The following is a 19642-nucleotide window of genomic DNA, read 5'->3' on the forward strand; positions in this document are numbered from 1 at the left end:
CAGGGAATTGGCAGGATGATCCTGAAGGAGGAGATGAAGGCACGTTCAGGTTGTCACGACAATGACCAGTGGGGGAGCAGGCGCAGCTCCCGCTGCAGCAGCAAGGAGGCGCTGAACAATCTGGGATACAGCTCCCTGAATGGCTGTAAGTCTGTTTATCCCATAGTGTAATACATTAAAAGTGTATTAGAGTTATACCAAGATCAGCTCTTGAATTCATGATGGTAAGAGATTCTCTTATCTGGATGATGGATCCTGATTTTAGTGATTTACAAAAATTGAGGATAATGTCATGGAACCATCGACCACAAGCTAAAGAGGCTTGTTATCAGCACACTGTTGAATAGCATATAACACATACATAGTTTGGAGCCACATACTGCATATTGCCATTCGGATGATGTACATCAAAGCGGCGTGGTTTGCCATATAAACCACTCCATGGATTTTATTTTTTTTTCCTGTTGTTTTCTGTTTTATTTTGAAAGTAGTACTCGCCTGGTGTGTCCCAATTCATCTTGCCCGTAGTTTTTGTTCCTTTTCTCTCCTGTATTGTCTGCTCTGCCCTCATAGATTTTCACTGAATCTTGTTACCCCCTCACCTTCCTTGTGTAGACTCCATGCCCTCCCTCTGTCATTGTCAGTTTACTGTTTTTCTTTGCTTTTTACCAGCCTGTGTATCCTCCATGTGTTTCCAAGTGATCACATTCATCATGTCACCCAGGTTACCGTGTACCTTTTTTTCTTTTCTTATTTTTTTTCCACTTTGTTTTCTCTGGTTTTCTCTTTATTTGTCCCTTTAGGTATTTTCCTTACTGTTATCAGCTAATATTAAACACCTGCATTTTGTTTGTTGACGTGTGCTTTACATGTTTTGCTTTTGGGTCTTAAGTTTACTAAAATCAACCTCCTGCGGCAAACTAAATAAATTAATAAATGTGTACATTTAAGACTCTTTTTTTAGAAAACAAGGTAAGCAAACATCTTAGTCTTGTTTCTACCATTTATGGTGAAAGTAAACTGACTAAATAATCCATCACATATTAGTTTTGCTCGGTCTGTGTGTGGTGAAAAGCTTGCGAGTATAATATAAAGTTAGTATGACTGGCAAACGCTCTGTCAGTCCTTATAGTGAAGAGTGTAGTCAAGGTTCAAGGCAGAAATTAAGATGTGATTTTGTATAGAGCAATAGTGACGAGGCCGTGATGACCAAAGGTTAAACATTATAGTCATCTTCATAGCAGGAGCAGCATGTAGGTCTCATTATGATGCTGGCTGAGCCTGAGTTGGAAGGGGGGGGCAGTTTCCCACCACTGTATTAACTCTTCCATTGATCCCGTTCCTCATTGCATTCAGCACATGTGAGAGTCAGACAAAGATGGAGAGAGAGAGAGCTTGTGTTTAGGTTGAGGTCAAATGGAAATAAAAGAAAGGGTGTTCTAACAGAAAAGACAGACGAAGACTGAACCAGACATGAGAGAGAGGGAGAGATAGAAGGAGCCAGAAGCTGAAGCAATTTGGATCTGTTCAGAGAAGATGTACAACATGAAGCCTGGAGGTAAATCGGGGTCAGAGAGCAGTGCGAAGGAAAAGGGAAATGAGCTCTCTGCAAACAGAGGTCAGACACAGAGAGGTGTGGATGTCTGCACTGTGTAATCACTGCGGGTTTATGTAGTCTGCTGCTATTATACTGATCAGAAAACTCCTCACAGGCATGTGCTCATCTGTTCTTAAGAAGAGACCAGATCCACAATGGGATGTCCACAGCTGGTGACTTGATGGGCTGAATACCTGTCAGTTATATCAGTCACAATCCACCACCGATGGTCCCCAAATGATAAATCCCACTGATCTTATAACAATTTCTATTGTTGGCTTTGTATAGTTAGAACATTCGCCAAGACCTCTGATAGGTGGGATGTCTACAGCCTTATGCCTTATATGCATTTTAACTTGTATTTTACCCCTCATTTACTATTATGGTGACATCTACAGTATAAAGTGTATGTGATTATATTATTATATATATATATATTATACCAGATAAAACCATGTAATTCTCATGATGCAGCACAGTCCATTAAAATTACAAAGTGCAGTGGGTGGGACTCATAAACATATACATTTTTAACAGGAGTGGCACAAATATAAACCCTGATGCTGTCTAGCTGCGCCCATGGTGCTTCATATTTTATATGATGTGTAGGTCTTGACGGTGACTGTGTTGGCATCTTGATGCTTCTGGGGCCATTACGTCACACAGCTGATGTTTTATACATCAGCTGCATGCCCTTTTTCATTTTCCTGCCAATGAAAACTCTTATTTTTACTGTGTGGTAGAGTTATTAATGAAGATTCTCATGCTACAATTTATGTCAGACATAGGAACGCACTAAAGGACAGTGGCAATTCTGTGTCCTCAGCCACATGTTACCCCTTGCAGGTTTAAGTAAGTTAGTAAGTGTAAGTTGTCTTCGTAGCTTGTCTGGAGACAAATTTTTTCTGATCCATGTTCTGTATTTCCAAGGTGTGAAGCTGGTAAAATAACAATACTTTCCTGTCCTCCCCCCTCTGCTCTGCTTCTCTGTCCTCAGCTCCCAGGTCTGTCTACAGTGCAGACAGCGGTGAGTGGCTCATCAATGTGTTTAGGTCTCTGTGTTCCTGCAATCTACCACTAGGTTAATCGTCTTGTTTTTAGCACACTATCAATCCAAATTTCTCTTACCATTAAAATAATTGTGATGACTTAAAGTTGTGAAAATTGCACCAGTAGCAGCCAAATGCTTAGTCTAGTAGTTTTTTAATGCTGTTTGACATCAGGGCGCATTTCGATGAAACAACTATATAAATCTGTATCAGAGTGTATCTCATTTCTTGTTGTGAGAGAGGGTAGTAAGACAAAATAATTATAGTTGAGCTTTTCACACACACTCCAGATCTAGACACTGGCCAGTTTTCTGCTGCATCATGGTGTTTTGCCTCAGCTCTTTGACATCCCTGTGTAATTTAATTCCTCAACACCAGTGAGTGAACATGAGGAAAAGAGAGAGACACTGAAAGAGAAGATGGGACAGAGCAAGCAAACAGAAGGAGACAGAAAAGGGAGAGCAAATGACAGGAAAAGGGTCAATAGTGAAGCCGAGGAGCAAGATCGCAAAGAAGAGATGAGTGAAAGCAGACTGACAGCAGAATGACCTGAGACGATCAGTGTATCTGTACTGCCCTCTGCTGCCCCAGCTGCAGCAGTGCAACCCACAGACAGAAAATACAGATGCTTGGATGCATCAGGGTGCCACATGAGAAGTGTCAGCTGAGTTCATATCCACATTCCTGATTGACTGTGGTGTCCAGTTTTTTAAGAATAGTTAAAAAATATTATTGGCTTTATAGTGTGTGCATTAAAAAATTACACCTTAGACCACGAACTTATCAATCACTACAAGAGTATAACAATACTGAATATTTAAAGGCACATTAGTTCCCATGATAGATGCAGCAGCACCAATTCATTTGTTTGTGTTTTTTTATGATTCTGTATTCATGTGTGTTTTCACAGACTCCTACACTGCCAAATCAGCCTCGTTGCCAGGCTACGGCAAAAATGGACTAAACAGGGTAAGAATCATAGTTTCTGGTGTGTGTGTGTGTGTGTGTTGATATAATGTGCTGTTGTTGTGCTCTTGCAGCCTGGTAGTGCAGGTGCAGATTATTACCAGTATGACAGCAGTAAGAAGGTGAATTGGCAGATCAGAGGTAAGCCACTTGTACAGTTTAAATCTGCTTATCCACAGTTCTTTGAGATTTAAGTTGATTTTAGTCTGAATACAACAGTCATATTTTCTCTTCTTATCTTTTTTCAGAATACAAGGTAAGATGCCTAAGATGTTACTGAGCCAAGAGTGAAAGGTCTGAATCAAATGATGATAAATAAGAAGGAGTGATGTGTGGTCTGTTCATATTCTGATCATCACAGGCTTTTTCCCCAAAAAATGTGATAAGGTTACTTACAAGATTAAAACCATGAATGAGTCAACAGCTTTTGTTTGTTGTCTGTGTGTGTGTGTGTGTGTAAGAAGAAAAAGTTAGCAGCAATTGACCCAGTGTTTTAAACTTTATCTTCCTATGTGTTGCTCTTCATCAAAGTGTCTGAATTGTCTCATTTCTGCGTTTGACCACTAGAGGGTGACACAAATGAAAGTTCATTCGGTCTGTGTGACTTAAATCTGAACAGGAAAATATCAAGCGAACAAACTTGTATAGTAAACAAGTTCAAATGAGCCTTTAAACTCAGATTTTCTGAAATCTAAGGTTTAGATGTCGGCAGAAGCCTTATTTCTCTCTCTTTCTCTCTGTTAGATCTACCCATATGAGGCCCTGGTGGTGTCAGTCAGAGGGCAGCAGCGTCTCCCAAGTGATGTGGACCGAGCCAGGCTGGAGGTAAACTATAACGTAACAACTCTTTCAGAAAATCTACCTGAGCTGAATTTTAAATTTAAGCAAATATTCACTGCAAATGAAATGGTTGATGGTTTTTAAAATGGCTTCCTGTGCGCTGCATTTTAAATGTTATGCACAGCATAGCAGCTGCTAATTTGCTGTGATTACTGTTTTCATTTAGAGCAGGTGTGGCCTTGTTTTTATTGTTCTTTGCTGATGTTGTGTGAATATATTATAACACCATCCTCTGTTTTTTTTTTGTTTTGTTTTTTTTGCACAGCGTCACCTCTCACCAGAAGAGTTTTACAGAGTCTTCGGCATGTCCATGTCTGCGTTTGACCGTCTAGCTCAGTGGAAAAAGAATGAACTTAAAAAACAAGTCAGACTTTTCTGAGAAATGTCAGCAGATTCGTCTGACCCTAACTGGGTGCAGCTGACCCCGGATTAAGTCTCAGTGGAGGAGTAACAGAACATTCCCCAGCAGTGGCAGAGGAGAACTGTTTGGCCTCCTGGTCTTGGCGCACTGATACTGTGTGTGTGTGTGTGTGTGTGTGTGTGTGTGTGTGTGTGTGGACTGGACTGTATTGTTGAGCAATCCAAATGAAGTCAGCCAAGTGGGCCAAGCAGGAGAAGACATTGGGAGTGTGAGAAAAAACTAGAAAGAGAAGGAGCAGAGACTGGAGTAACAGGCATACTGTGGGTATACAGAGAAAGGTTTGCCTGCATGTGCCTCTTCCTTCAGCAGATGGCAGCATCGGGAGCAGTCTGATGTGCTGATGGTCTGCCACACAGAAAAACATGAGAGTGAATGAGCACTGTGCCATTAGGGTTACTGGACATGATGTACACAAGGTTTTCTTCTTTTCTCAGACTGTGTCATTCCATTTTTTTTTTCAAAGCCATATCAGTGTTTAAACTTCTTTTCTATGACATGAGCAGACTGTACAAATTACTGATGCGTGTTTTATAACATGATGTGATGACACACTCTAAATAACATATTTAATGTTTTATTTATTAAAATGAAGGATTTTGTGTTTTCATACTGGAGCTGGACTCAAGAACCAGCATTGAATTTCACCCTGACTTAATCCGGTTTTTAGAGTTTAGTGTGTGTGTGAGTATAGACTACTTACTGAAATTACAGATAGAGGGTTGTTGGAAGGTATTTAAATAAAGAGAAGTATTCAGAATGGAGTTAAAGAGGGATGTTTCAAAAGGAAACAACAGAAAACAGGAGATGGATTTACTAGCAGGAGAAGTTGCAGGTTAGTTGTTACTGAATGTAAAGTGTGGTGGATTGTTTGTTTACAGTAAATCACATTTACCAGATTAAATGTGTATGGAATTACCACTTAACTTATTTTCTAATTGATTTGGTTACCACTCCATGTCTTTCACTGTAACTTTTAAATAAATTATGCAAGGATCTGTTATTGACAAGTGTTTTTATTTATTTTGTGCCCTAAGTAGTTAAATGCAGCAGTAACATAGAACAGTGCTTAAAACGTGTGGTGATTCTTTGAACTTAAGGTTCTGGTGTATTATTGCTGCCTTGCTTGCTTGCTTTAGTTGTCATTGGATTAGCAGCATCTTATAAAACATGTTTTATTCAAACTTAATTCTAAGATGGAATTTAATGCCATTCAATTAAAAGATTCTGCATCTGCATGTTTCCTAACATCCCACACAAACCCTATGGGTCCTAGGAACTCGCAGAACTGCATCCTTAACATGGAAAATGGAGGAATTAAAAGTTTAAAGTGGAATAAAAAGTTTACTTCTGGAGTTTAGTACAAAGTAGTATAAATTATAAAGTAGACTAATAGTAGAAAGTATAAAATAGACTAATAAAATAAAAGCTAACATAATGTAGGGTTTATGTGTTTTAAATTCCAAAATGTCTATGAAAGTGTAACAAACCCCACTTGCACTAGGACCCAGTAGAGCCCTGGATGATGAACAACCAGTCTCCGACTCCAACAGTAAACTGTATCGGCCACTCTGACTCACTTGGCCGCACAGAGACGGACGGAGTTCCGCTGTGTCTGTGGAGAATCTTAACTTTAGAAACTTTTAAATGAAACAACAGAAGGATTAACTTATACGGAGGGAGAAACATACATTAACACATCAGGACGGTATGGACTCCAAACGGCAGAGTGGTGAGTTTCAGTCTCGTTTTTTATAGTAGGCTTAATTAAATGATAAGAGTTTGTATTATGTTATATTTACAGTCATATTATAAAATCAAATAGACATTATAATTTTATTCGTCATTAATTTCACGTGAATTTGAAATTTATCTGACTAAATTAAACCGCCTCGCTAGTAACGTGGGCGTGACGTCATGGTGGACGCACCGTTTGGATGGAGGAGGAATCCTCAGGTAGAGTGATGCAATGTGATGCCAACAGAGAGGTGCCCTGTTGGAAGGTGCGCTGCTGGAGGGGAGGAAGCAGCAGCAGCGGCAGCGGCAGCAGCTGAATGGCCGCTCTGTTTAAAAAGCCTTCAGGCCACAGGGCTGCAAACAGGAAGCTGCATTCTGTGACACCAGGTGATGAAGAAGTGGCCTCATTTTAAAATGTGGCTTAAGGAGGGCCACAATTTGAAGTAGAAAAAAAAATGTATAACATTGTATTGCATTATTATTATTATTGTATGCAACACAGCTGTGATACCTTGACAACAATGAAAAAGACAATGAAAAGATAATATGCCTAATAATATATAATAACATGTGTGTTTTAAATTGGCTGGTCAGTTTGAGCAGAAAGTGTTCAAATCTGTCAACCTTTGTACTTTCGAGTGCATAATATAATCTAATCATAATATAATCTATTGATCCATTGAAGAATTTCCACATATTGAAACTATACCACAACATACGTCACATGTCACTGTGCGGTATTTACTGGATTTAATCACTTTATCTACTCATTCATAATGTCGATTTCCATCATAAAAATAAAACAATCATCTTAAATCGAGGTGAGTTGAGGTTAAGTAGTCAGTGTAAGGTCAAACTCTAAACACCAAGGCTTTTACAGATCAGCCTATTTTCATTAACAGTAATGAGATCAGCTCTTATGATTATTATGATCATAATGTAATTATACTGATAGTATTAATCATAATAACTGTAATGTCCTAATACACTGTTAGTGCACTGTTGCAGTGTTTAATCATTACCAGTCCTCATATAATACGTTTTTACAACAAGCATTGTCTTAACAAGGGAAAGCACAGGTGTTCTTAATAACATTAACAATGTCCCTGTTCTGTCCCACTGTGTCAGCGAGCCAGCGTGCACAATGCACGACCCAGACAGTAAAGCAGCTTAATCTAATTAAGCTTCCATTAACTATATCTGTGGGTTTTCCACACTGATATGTACACTCAAGCAAAGGAAGCTTACCACAACCATTTTTTTGTGCAGCTGTGCACTCAAGAAGAAAATATTCTCACAGTGGAAAAAATGTCAGTAATTCATAGTGGAGTTCTGGCAGAATTTTGCAACAACTGGGAGAAATTTGAATAAGCTGCACATCAGCCTAACAAAGTAGTGATACAACAGGAACGAAGTTTTCATCCAACACTGAGTTTTATCTTCCAAAATGGGCCGAGGAGGGTGTGAAGTGCCATCAGAAAAACATGTAATAATGAATGAATTGTATAACTCACAGGCTTTGACCCCAGCTATGAACTTACATTTCCTTTTTAGATAACATCCACAGAGGGGCTGATGGTGGTAATAACTTCTCATTAATTTCTCCAGTTTAAATCCAGGAACATTGATTCTTACTGTGTTTTTCTGTCTCTTTGTGGATGCTTAAACTCCACAGACGTAGGGAAAATCATGGTTTGTCCTAAAAGAGAACCATTCCCCTCTGCAACAAGCTTCTCTTCCATTATTTTGGAAAGCTACTGTTGTTTAGCTGGTGAGGAGAGGCGGCTCTATATGCTATGCTAGGCTAAATGTTGCCCAGATTTATATTACCCAGACAGACATAAGAGGAATGTAAGTATTTTACTGTTTATTGTCACAACAACGCTACATTAAATGGCTTCCTGCCTGTGACAGCACACCCAGCTATTGCCCAGAGACCATTCTGTGTTTGTATTGAAACTCATGCTGTGCCACTGTCACTGCTCTATTGCATGCGCCATGTCACCATCTATCTGCAGAGAGTGATAAGATACTCAAAGAATGTGGGGAAACAGAGAATTCCCCAACTGTCTCTCCCCCCCAGCTGCTTCTTTTTAAAGATCTTGCCAGCTTGATTATGGACTTTTAAACTGTTCGCCTGAATGCTAAACCCGGGCGGACAGTGACTCCATCTACTGTTGTCACGATTATTATGAATTACGGGTCTGCTGGATCTCTGAAGTGGACCTCTGTCTCAGGGGGGGCTGCTGCAGCCGCCGAGACTTGAACTTTGACCTCCAGTCTGAAGAGGATGGGTGTCTGCAGAGGGGACGGAGACAGGACTGGGAGAGGGAAGGGAGTTGAAAGGATCTGAGAGGGTGGAGAGGCAGGGGAGAATATGGGATATATATATATGTGTGTGCAGGAAGAGGACGCCTGCTATAGAACAAAATAGCAGCCTGTCTTTGTGTGAAGCACAATTCCTGCAAACAACAAGCAGTATTTCTTCATTGTCCTGATGTGTTGGAATGAAGGAGGGTTTGGATAGGAGAGTCAAGGTCAAGGACCGATGTTGATTGTTGGGTTAGACGGATAATGATTTTGGGATGAAAGCCTCAGATTAGGAGGACAAAGGTGTCTTTACGTGGTGAGATAAACAGCTGCAGCAGCAGCAGTAAGTGGTAGTTGTTTTCTTCTGAGCTGCAACCAAACACACTAAATCAATTCAAATGAGAGTCGCATGGCTCGGGTCTCATGACTGACCGTCTTCAGGAAGTCTGTCTGCAGAGAACACACAAAAATGTTTGTAAAAGAATACACACACACACATACATTCTTCTTAATGCTCTTGTGACTGTATGTTTACTTTCTATCAGGCCAATTAACGGTGGGAGTGTGTGTGTGTTCTCCCTGTAAGTGAATGTCTGTGTCCATCAGTGAAAAAAAATTCAGATAGGAAATTTGTGTCGTGTGTGTTCTTGTGTGTGTGGTTACAAAGATCCTTCTGTGGGTGAGACTGACCACAAGCCTCCAGAACAGCTGATTCTCAGCCTCTGAACCCTCCGAGGCTCCCAAGAGAGGAAGCATGAAAAACAGAGAGAGCGAGAGAGAGAGAGTGTAAGCACTGATGGCAATGGCTGTGTAAAGTCAAAAAACACCAGTTTGAAATCCAGCCGCCAACTATTTACTTTGTGCTTCTTTTCAGAATCTTTGTGTTGCATCAGTTAAAGCACAACAAATCTGTCATTTGAATAGCCACCAGCTAAGAACCTTCTGTTTTCTAATATTTGGGAAAGGATCTCGATGAAGGGAGGAAGCTGGGACAGCAGGATGGAGACGGATGGAAAAAGGGAGAGTAGAAGGAAAAGTAAGAGGGAGTGAGGCTCGCAATAGGATGGAGGCGAGAGTCAAGATCAGGAATGAATGGAGAGAAGCTTCTGTCGACAGCTAAGACAGGAAACCACAGCTGCACTCACACACACACACACACAGCTGCTGGAGATTTATCCTTTAACCCTGAATGGCCATGGATCGAGACGATGCAGCTGTGGTGCACCACGCCCATCATACATTGAGTGTGTGTGTGTGTTCCTGTTTTGTTTTTTTCTGACTCCGACAATACGATTGTTTGCTCTGGTCTAATTTTGGCCCTTGTGGAGACAATAGTGTATTGTCCGAGGGCTGAGGAGGCGTGTGAGAGAGTGAGGCCTTTTCTCACTCTCTCTGAGAAGAAGAAAAATATGATCTTATTTTAACTCCTTTAAACTTTGTTCCACAACATTCTTGTGAAATGTACAATTTGTTGGTGGAAGTAATATTTATTTGCACACAAGATTGCAGCTCTGCAAATTGATATACTTTGATTTGATTGATATACCTTTGTGAGGCACTGCTGATCAGCAGAGGGTTTACATCCTTTCATGATATAAAATCAATAGTTTTCTTTTTTCAGTGCTTCAGACTCTTCAAAGGAGGTCAGAGGGTCAGTCATCATCTAATCTTTTCCCCCACAAAATATTATAGTGGAAAAAGCCACATAAATAGCAATTGAGCCAATAAAGCACAATAAAACTTTCCACTGAAGTGCTCCCAAACTGATCCGCTTCCTCATTTCCAATCACACTAAATAAACTTTATTAAAGTAATAGGGGTAATATAGGGTAAATCTTTTATAAGAAAAGCTTTTTATGTAGGCGTTCAACATCTCTTATGAAAGTGAATACAACAGCCTGGTGTTACACACAGTTTGGCAACTGTAAGTCATGAAGCTACACATTTTCTCTTCTTTACTTTGGCTCCATTTCCTTTAGGAAAAGGAAGCTTCCTGCCCTCTCCTCCTCACCTTCTTTTCTCTCCAACCTTCCTCCCCCCCCCCCCTCTGAGCAGGCAGGATGTGTGAGAGTGTGTCAGGGTGTTTGGAACAATGTCAAGGGCAACAAAAAGCACGCACATACACACAAGCCACACACTTTGACTCACACAGGATGTCAGAGTCTAACATGAAAACGGTATTTTTTTTAAAGGAAAACAAGTGTCCATTTGTTAAAGATTGAATTTATGGTGACAGAAAACTCAAAAGGCTGGCGGGCAAAATGAACACACTCATATGAAAGGATGTTGAATATCTGTTCCCTGTCAGCTGTTGCAACAGGCGGTAGCTAAGCCGAGTTCCAAACTGACTCCATGCCCTCATGGGCTGCCAGTTTTGGGTCGTCCTGCCTGTATGGCCTTGCATACATGAGTTAAAATGATATTCGATGCACTTGGTGTAATAGCCCAAGCATTTGAACCATCTGCTGTGTGGCCTGACCTGTCGATTTCTTTGGGGTTTGCAGTGGTGATGGAGCGACTTGTGAACGAGCTAAGCTCTCTGCTGAAGATGCTGGACCATGAGACGGTTAGTCCCGCCACCGCCGACAAAATGGCCTCCGTACGCAACATCCTGGACTCACTCCCGCTGTCAGGTACATAACAAACTAGGATTGCTTGATAAATTCATGACATAGAGTTGAAGCAGACCACTTATGTTTTATGTAAAAGTTTTGAACATAAGGTCTTTCCTCTATCAAGAATAAAATACAAATGTTACCTTATTATATGTGCAAAAAATGCATAAATTAGAAGATTAAATGCTGCAGAACTATGAATGGCATCAGTGACTTTTTTTTAATTTAACTAATATTTTTATCAGCTGTTTCACATTAATTCAGTTTGACACTTGCAGCAGTTCAGCCAAATAAAAACCTAAAGTTAAGTCATTTCTTCAAGGTCCCTTCAACAGTATTTATTTATAGCATTTCTTTGTTTTTTTTTTTACAGCCTTATTTTCTTGAGCCAAAAAGACTGTAACATGCTCTACACAGTGTGTGAGACACAAAGCACCAATTGTTGTGTAGCCTCTGTGACATCAAACCTCACTGAGGTTCTTACAGCAGATCCTTGTTTGTCTGTAAGAATGCAGGATGTCGGGGAGGATAAAAGGATTGATGTAAGAGGATAACGAAATGTAAAGTTTAAAGAGGATAATGGGGCAAGGTCACAGAAAGGGGAAATGCAAAAACATCCTTGTGGACAATGGACCCCGACTGCTCCATTCATACACATTTTTCAGGTTTTAAAGGTTTCTTAGTTTTCTAAGCGGCACATGTATTCTTTAACTCAACTCTTATTTGTCTAAAATTCAATGTTAGTACAGTAGGTGATGAACTCTCACCTAGCGTCTGTGTTGTGTCTCAGGTAATCCTTCCATCTTTAACCCCGACTCTGATCCTGTTTCTGAACCACTAATTTGTCTTTTCCACAGTCAATGGATCAGATGTCTACATGAACAGCTGTCTCTATGGCAACGGCACCAGCTTCGTAGAGTCTCTGTTTGAGGATTTTGGTTAGTAGACCATATAGTCTTATAAGCCAGTTCATTTTATAATGTTGATAATTCCTGCCCAATTTAATCATCTATAAAATGATCCAGTTATCTGTTGTTCCACCAGACTGTGATTTGCACATGCTCAGTGCCTCTCCAGTGGAGCAGAAAGAGCACAAAGATGAAGTGAAGACTCATCCTAATAAATCTGTAAGTAGATAAGATTAGTGTGAGTGTTTCTCATACTTGTACGCTGAATTTAGGTTAAATCTCCACATTTGTTCCTCAGACCCCCACCGACACCCCCCCTCCTCTGCCTACCACCCCGCTCCCTGATGACTACTATGAAGAGGCTGTTCCACTGGATCCTGGATCCACCCCACAGTACTTCACCACCAGTGTGAACAGTTAGTTCACAGATCTATACAGTCAACCAAACAAATTTACTACAGTTTTATTATTCTGTTCGATCTCATCTTTCTCATCGCTCCTCTTTAGATTCCAGGAACTCTGTGGAGGATGCCTACTATGAAGATGCTGACAACAACTACCCCATCACCAGGATCAACGGCCCTCCCAAAAATTCCTGTGAGTCTTCTTCAGAGGCATGATCAGTTTACAAATCTAAATGTATCTGTGGATGCTTCTTTAGTCATGCATGTTATTTTTGGTTTCTAGACAATGACTCAGATGCTTTGAGCAGTTCTTATGAGTCTTATGAAGAAGAGGAAGAGGAGGCTAAGGGGCGGGAGCCACCTCAGAGGTGGACAGCGGAGGAAAGCCCAGATGGACCAGTTAGAGATTGCCGCATCTGTGCCTTCCTGCTGCGAAAGAAACGGTTTGGCCAGTGGGCTAAACAGCTAGTTGTCGTCAGGGACAATAAACTGCAGGTAAACAGATGCAGCTGTTTATTATTGTTAACACAGTCACTTCTTTAGAATGACTGGTCACAGTTTTATCGTAAAATAGGTTCAAATACCATTGACTGCTTTTTGTGAGTTGAGGATAGCTTGCTCTTTAATCTCACCGTCTGTCTTTAATAGTGTTACAAGAGCATCAAAGAAAGCTCTCCTCACACAGAGCTCCCGCTGAATCTCTGCAACGTCATCTATGTCCCCAAAGAGGGGCGAAAAAAGAGACATGAATTGCGCTTCTCATTGCCTGGAGGTGAAGCTCTAGTCCTGGCTGTTCAGAGTAAAGAACAGGCTGAGCGATGGCTTAAGGTACCTTTTATTATTATTTTATCACAAAAGTGGAAGAAGACATGAAGGCAGTATGGTTCACGATGTGCCTTTTTTTGGGAGTCCAGGTAATTCACGATGTTGGCAGCCAGTGTAGCAATACCGAAGGCCTGAATGGATCCACCTCTCCCATTATACAGAGGAAGCTGGAGCTCGACAAGGTGTGTGTGTGTGTTTCTGCATATATATGTGAGTCTATATCTGTATTTTGTTTGTGATTGTTGTATAGCTCTTAAAACAAGTTTCTGAAATCTTCTCTCCAAGTAAGGCCTCCCAGCATTTAAACAGTTAACTTCAGTGGCTCTGATCATTCTGAATCTATACCCTAGTTTTTACATTTTAGTGGGGGTGACATCACCTCTTTCAGCCCACGCATGACACAACTATTCCTTTGGCTTCTAGTTTACAAGCAGCGAGTGAGGTGACATTTCTGAGGTTGCTGAGCTGGCTTGTTTTCAAAGAGTCCCATATCCTGAATAAACTGAATGAATGGTGACAAGCTGGCAGATTTGTTTAAGAAAATACAGTAAATAAGACTCCCTAGAGGTACATCAGTCATTTTGGTTGACAGGATTTTGTTTAGTTAAAACAGCCATAGACAAATGTGTTCATATATATCTCTTTATTTTGTGTTTCCTTGTGTTTAATAAGGGAGAAGAAGTCATAAAAGTTATTACATTTGTCTTATTGGCAGGCGTTGCAGCATGACAGACAGGCCTCAGACTCAGACAGTGGCCCAACAGCGGACGGACAGTCCACTGCTCATGGACCAGGACTGGACACTACTGACTCACTTAGTAAGTTTAATGTTTAATGTTGCATGCTGTATAGACCTGGAGAAATATGTCAGGAACTGCCCACATCCCAGAATTCTAGGACACAGTCCTAGGAGAACTAAACCTGCCTAAAATGTCCTCACTTTCCAAACACATCCTCACAAACCTTAAAGTGGGATGTACATCACACACTGATCAAAAGCACATACACTATTTTTGTTTTTCTCTCTATAAATTCAGGAAGAATAAACCAAGGGATCTATGATGTGAGGTCAGAAATGAGCTCAAAGTGAGTCATGTTTTGTCAGTGTTGTTTGCTGATCACACAGCTCTGAACCTAAAGAGACATGAGAGAGAGAGGGAGAGACAGGAAGCGAGGCGCTAACAGATATGACATCCTTCCTGTCGTCTTCCTGCGATTGTCTCCCTCTGACATCATAGGAAGTAGAGGGGGACAGAGCGCTGCAGCACCTGGTGCATTTGGAATGGACTCACAAACTCACTCCAGGGTTTGGTTGAAAACATTAGGGGACAAATACAACAAAGTACGATTTAATCAAAAGTAAATTATAGTATTATTATTAGTTTCTTTTACAAAAGCAATACTGTTTATGCTTAATATACATCAGCTTTATTGTGTTGTATCATGTAAGGTTTCACTCCAGGGTGTGCTTGATTTCAGAACGGGGGAAGCGCGGCGCATTCTCAGAGCTCACAGGGTCGATGAGCAGAGCAGCAGGCAAGAAAATCAATCGGATCATCACCTTCTCCAAACGAAAACCTCCTCTACCAGGAGACCCTCCCTCCTCCTCTGGGCACCATGACAACCCTCGCTCTGGTGAGGACAGTCTCATCAAGTAGCTACTCAGCCAATTTGTTGATTGGTTTGTGTTTGGATGGTTTATTAAGAGACTGATTGAAGATTTGTGTCCTGTCTTTGTAAATATTTATCTCTCAGTCTCTCACATGCGTCCCTTCACTCTTCACAGGCTACCTCAGTGTGTGTCTGAGTGGCTCTTGGAGGGAGCGTTGGTGTGTACTGCGAAGCGGAAGCCTGTACCTGCAGAAGGACCCAGGGGATCAGCGGCCCCCGATTATTGTGGTGCCCTTGAAAGGGGCGGAAGTGATGCCAGGCGGCCTGGGACCGAATCATCCCTTCTCCTTCCGCATCCTGCAGGGAGGCAACGAACTGGCAGCTTTAGAGGTGATATACCACAACAGCGTTTTATACGATTTTTATCTGGCAGTACAGATTTAGTGGAGGTGGAGTAATTTGATGTGACAGCAGGAAGCCACACCTACATTTTTCTAGAGCTGAAGTCTCTAAAATGTGTGATGGTGGGTGTGTGTCCGTTAGGCCAGCTGCTCAGAGGATCTCGGTCGCTGGCTGGGTGTTTTGTTCGCAGAGACCGGCAGCACCACTCTCCCTGAAGAGTTGCACTACGACTACATTGACGTGGACACTCTCACCGACATACGGCACGCTGCCAGACACTCCTTCTTGTAAGTCACTTCCAACATTATCACTGTATGTTTGTATGTTTACATTTAGTCTTATTAGAATGCATATCTTGAAATACAAATCCATTTTGTTCTTTGCTCCCAGGTGGGCTACTACCACTGCTACTTCCTCCAGCAGTGCCTCGATAGACTCCAGAACATACGATGAGGTCTACGAGAGTGTTGCGGTAAAGAGACATCATTTGAATTCTCTGTTTTTTTTACTATAACTTTCATACCAGTCAAATTTTCTGCACTTATTCTGCCCCCTACTGTTTGTGTGGGTATTGCAAACACTCACTGTTAATTTATGCAGACAGTCCCTTCCGATTGAACCCAGAATATACACTGTTCAAAAAAGTAAAGGGAACACTAATATAACACATCCTAGATCTTAATGAATGAAATATTTGTTGAAGTTGAAAAACTTCATTTATTACATAGTTGAGAACAAAATGTGTGGCCTCCACGTGCCTGTATGACCTCTGTACAATGCCTGGGCATGCTCCTGATGAGGCAGCAGATGTTGTCCTGAGGGATCTCCTCCCAGACCTGGATTAAAGCATCAGTCAACTCCTGGACAGTCTGTGGTGCAACGTGGCATAGGTGGATGGAACAAGACATGATGTCCCAGATGTGCTTGATTGGATTGCTGGAGGTAATTTTTAGGGCTCTGGCAGTGCTCCTTCTGTTCCTCCTTGCACAAAGGAGGAGGTAGCGCTCCTGCTGCTGGGTTGTTGCCCTCCTACGGCCCCTCTACGTCTCCAGGTATCTCCTCCATGCTCTGGACACTGTGCTGACAGACACAGCAAACCTTCTTGCCACAACTCACATTGATGTTTCATTCTGGATGAGCCACACTACCTGAGCAACTTATGTGGGTTGTAGACACCGCCTCATGATAAAAGTAAGCAAGTCATCAGGCAGAAAGGATGAGAACAGAGAAATGGTCGGTGGTCAGCACCTGCACAACCTCTCCTCTATAGGGGTTCTCATGATAATTGCCTCTCATTTCCACCTGTTGTCTGTTCCATTTGTACAACAGCAGCTGAAACTGATTCACAATCAGTGTTGCTTCCTAACTGGACAGGCTGATTTCACAGAAGTGTGATTGACTTGGAGTTACATTGTGTTCTTTAAGTGTTCCCTTTATTTTTTGAGCAGTGTGCTTGGCAGCCATTATTGCAGAGGCATTATGACCCATAAAAACTGAAACACAACCACAAGATATGCTTTATCTTCTCTTATTGTACATTTGAGTGAGTAGATTGAAAAAAAGCGTCCTTATTGTCATGCAGTGTCAGTAAAAACAACATAAAAATGACCCACTAACTGTTCCTCTCAGCAGGATGGGGATGTGGAGAGCCGAGCTGGCCAGGTGAGACGTCATGCCTCTTTCTCCAGCAGGGATTCAGAAAAGACTGAACAGCAGGCTGCCATTAAGAGACATGCCTCTAGTGAGTCTCCTTTCATTTCATAAATCATTCACATGGCTACATGAAAATTACACAAGGGAACATGTGGCCTCAGCTGGCTGGTTTCTCCCAATCATAAATGTGGTTGACAAAAGTTGCTTTATTTTTTGTGTTAGATGTAAATCAATATGCACGATATGGGAAGACACGAGCAGAGGAGGACGCCAGGTGTTACCTGAGACAGAAAGAGGAGCTGGAGAAGAAAAAGGAAGAGCTAAGAAATGCCCTGATATCCCTTCGCAAGGAGAAGAGGGAGGTGAAGGAGGAGATGAAGAGTGACGCTGGTCAGAGACACATCTCTCACACACAAAGCACTGTTTAGACTTGAGCGTCACAGTGATACTAATTTGTGTGTGTGTGCACACAGGTCAAAGTCTGGAAAAGCGGTTAGCCGAGCTGGAGACACTGTGTAAACAGAAGGAGGAGGAGAGGGTGGAACTGGAGCTCAAACTGACAGAGGTCAAAGAAAACCTGAAGAAATCACTGGCTAGAGGAGCTCTGGGTCCTCCTACTGACACCAAGATCAGCATCAAGGCAGGCAGCTCACACATACACACACGTGTGTTCACTCACTGAAGCAAAAACAAGTAAAAACAGGAATAGTATATGTGCCTGAAAGTTGTTTTAATTGTGTATTTCTTAAAGTGTGACAATTGAATGAGTGTTTTAGTGCTAAAGGCTCCTGTTACCTTCAGCTGACATTTGATTTCTGCAGAAACGGGATCATTCGGCTGATATGGACAGTTTAGTCTGTACTGAGATCCACTACAGTATCTTAAAAATGCCGTTTTGCAGCAGTGCATAACACACTACTGACTTTTTTTCCAGTTTTCACTATACTGAAATTAAAAATGTTGGATTTTCACTGTTTTGCTTTTGTTGAGAACTAGTGTTTTGAGAGAAAATTACTCTTTTGCCTTATGACAGCTTCTTGCCTGTGGGCATTGACCTCTCGGAATCTGCTCTGGTTGCCTAGCAACTTCACAGTTATGAATCCAGGAAGTTACTTCTCCTTGCCAGAGAAACAGACCAGGACAGCAAATAACACAAATCTGATATTTACTGTCTGTGTGTGTGTGTGTGTATAGGCACAGGGCAGCAAGGTTGAAAAGGTGTACAATGAGACTGTGCCTGTCAACTCTGCATCTGAGCTACGTAAACGCCCTCCATCTCTTTACGCCTCCTCTAAGGGGAATGTCATGCAGAAGGCAAAGGTAGAGTATATGTGTGTGTGTGTGTGTGTGAGTGAGAGAGTGAACATGTGGGGTTTTATTTTACTCCGTAACAAACCACAGTGTGTTTTTGTGTGAGTAAAAACAGAAATGTTATCCTCACTTTGTGCTGTCTCATGGTTTCCAGGAGTGGGAGTCAAAGAAGGCGGCCTAGACTGAACATAAGCAGATGGATTCATGAATAGGAAAAAAAAACTGAGTTATGGCAGAAGGATGTGCAAATGAAGAATGTAAGAAGAAGATAACTGGCACTAAAAAGAGGAAGAGGAGGAGGACAGACTCTAATACATTCTTCTCTCCTCTTATCTGAAGAGAAAATGTAATTGTTGCCACAAGAGGCAGCACGATGCTGCGTCCACCACTGTAAATACAACTGAACTTACAGTAAAGTATTAATGTGGGTCACTGTAAATATGAAGTATATGTGACCGTGTGATGTTTGCATATGTGTTTACAACATTTGCACCGGGCTGCAGAAGTCTAATTAATTCAAAGAAATGTAAAGCAAAGGGAGAGTGTGCGGTTCTTTCAAAACTGTGATTTACAGGCAAGGCTTCCTACCTAGACCCACTGGTAATATTATTTGTTTTTTTGACTCAGTGTAAAGAAATTGCTATTATCTTAAATTATCTCATATGTTGCGTGTTTAAACTTTTATGAAAGTATATGGAGTATGACACTGTTCATGAAACCAGTGAATAAATGTCAATTATAATATTAAATGTTTATCATTAATGTGAATCAATTGGTTTTAGTCATAATATCGGTATTTTTACATATTTGACTTTTGCACTTTATCTTGTTGTATTTTGAAATGTCATAGGAATTATCCTTAGCAATCCTGTTAGCAGTGATCACATGATATGAACACACACACACGTTGGAGTAAAAAAATACTTTATAAAGAACTTTGTGTACTGGATTGTTTTTTTTTTTTTTTTTGCTGAAATCTTTATGCTTCGTAAAGAT

The 19642-nt window shown here is 41.2% G+C and overlaps 2 protein-coding genes across 3 annotated transcripts in view; both read left to right on the top strand.

Moving 5' to 3' along the window:
- The window catches only part of LOC114446028 (actin-binding LIM protein 3-like), a 29994-nt gene extending 24139 nt beyond the window's left edge, over positions 1 to 5855 (top strand). For both annotated transcript variants that reach the window (XM_028421421.1, XM_028421420.1), the window contains 7 exons: positions 4 to 145; positions 2595 to 2624; positions 3557 to 3615; positions 3687 to 3753; positions 3861 to 3868; positions 4357 to 4437; positions 4718 to 5855. In XM_028421421.1, the coding sequence (XP_028277222.1) occupies positions 4 to 145; positions 2595 to 2624; positions 3557 to 3615; positions 3687 to 3753; positions 3861 to 3868; positions 4357 to 4437; positions 4718 to 4831 (501 nt within the window). In that variant the 3' untranslated portion in view covers positions 4832 to 5855. The remainder of the gene's footprint in view (positions 1 to 3; positions 146 to 2594; positions 2625 to 3556; positions 3616 to 3686; positions 3754 to 3860; positions 3869 to 4356; positions 4438 to 4717) is intronic.
- A 598-nt stretch (positions 5856 to 6453) lies between these two features.
- Positions 6454 to 19553, top strand: LOC114445907 (actin filament-associated protein 1-like 1). The gene is made up of 19 exons (XM_028421219.1): positions 6454 to 6602; positions 11422 to 11550; positions 12390 to 12470; positions 12577 to 12659; positions 12739 to 12856; positions 12948 to 13037; positions 13128 to 13339; positions 13493 to 13672; positions 13759 to 13851; positions 14385 to 14487; positions 15149 to 15304; positions 15456 to 15670; positions 15824 to 15969; positions 16073 to 16154; positions 17315 to 17423; positions 17558 to 17725; positions 17809 to 17975; positions 18530 to 18655; positions 18801 to 19553. Exons 1-19 carry the CDS (start codon positions 6581 to 6583, stop codon positions 18825 to 18827), a joined length of 2307 nt encoding a protein of 768 aa, XP_028277020.1. The 5' UTR covers positions 6454 to 6580; the 3' UTR covers positions 18828 to 19553.
- The last annotated feature ends 89 nt before the right edge of the window (positions 19554 to 19642 follow it).

The sequence above is a fragment of the Parambassis ranga genome, chromosome 14 (genome assembly GCF_900634625.1).
Source record: "Parambassis ranga chromosome 14, fParRan2.1, whole genome shotgun sequence".
In the NCBI taxonomy this organism is placed as follows: Eukaryota; Metazoa; Chordata; class Actinopteri; family Ambassidae; genus Parambassis; species Parambassis ranga.

Excerpts from the sequence above, each read along its gene's own strand:
- LOC114445907 (XM_028421219.1), top strand. The coding sequence starts at position 6,581 with ATGGACTCCAAACGGCAGAGTG. Across the intron at positions 11,551-12,389 it reads GGACTCACTCCCGCTGTCAG|TCAATGGATCAGATGTCTAC; the intron begins GTACATAACAAA and ends TCTTTTCCACAG. Across the intron at positions 17,726-17,808 it reads GGAGATGAAGAGTGACGCTG|GTCAAAGTCTGGAAAAGCGG; the intron begins GTCAGAGACACA and ends GTGTGCACACAG.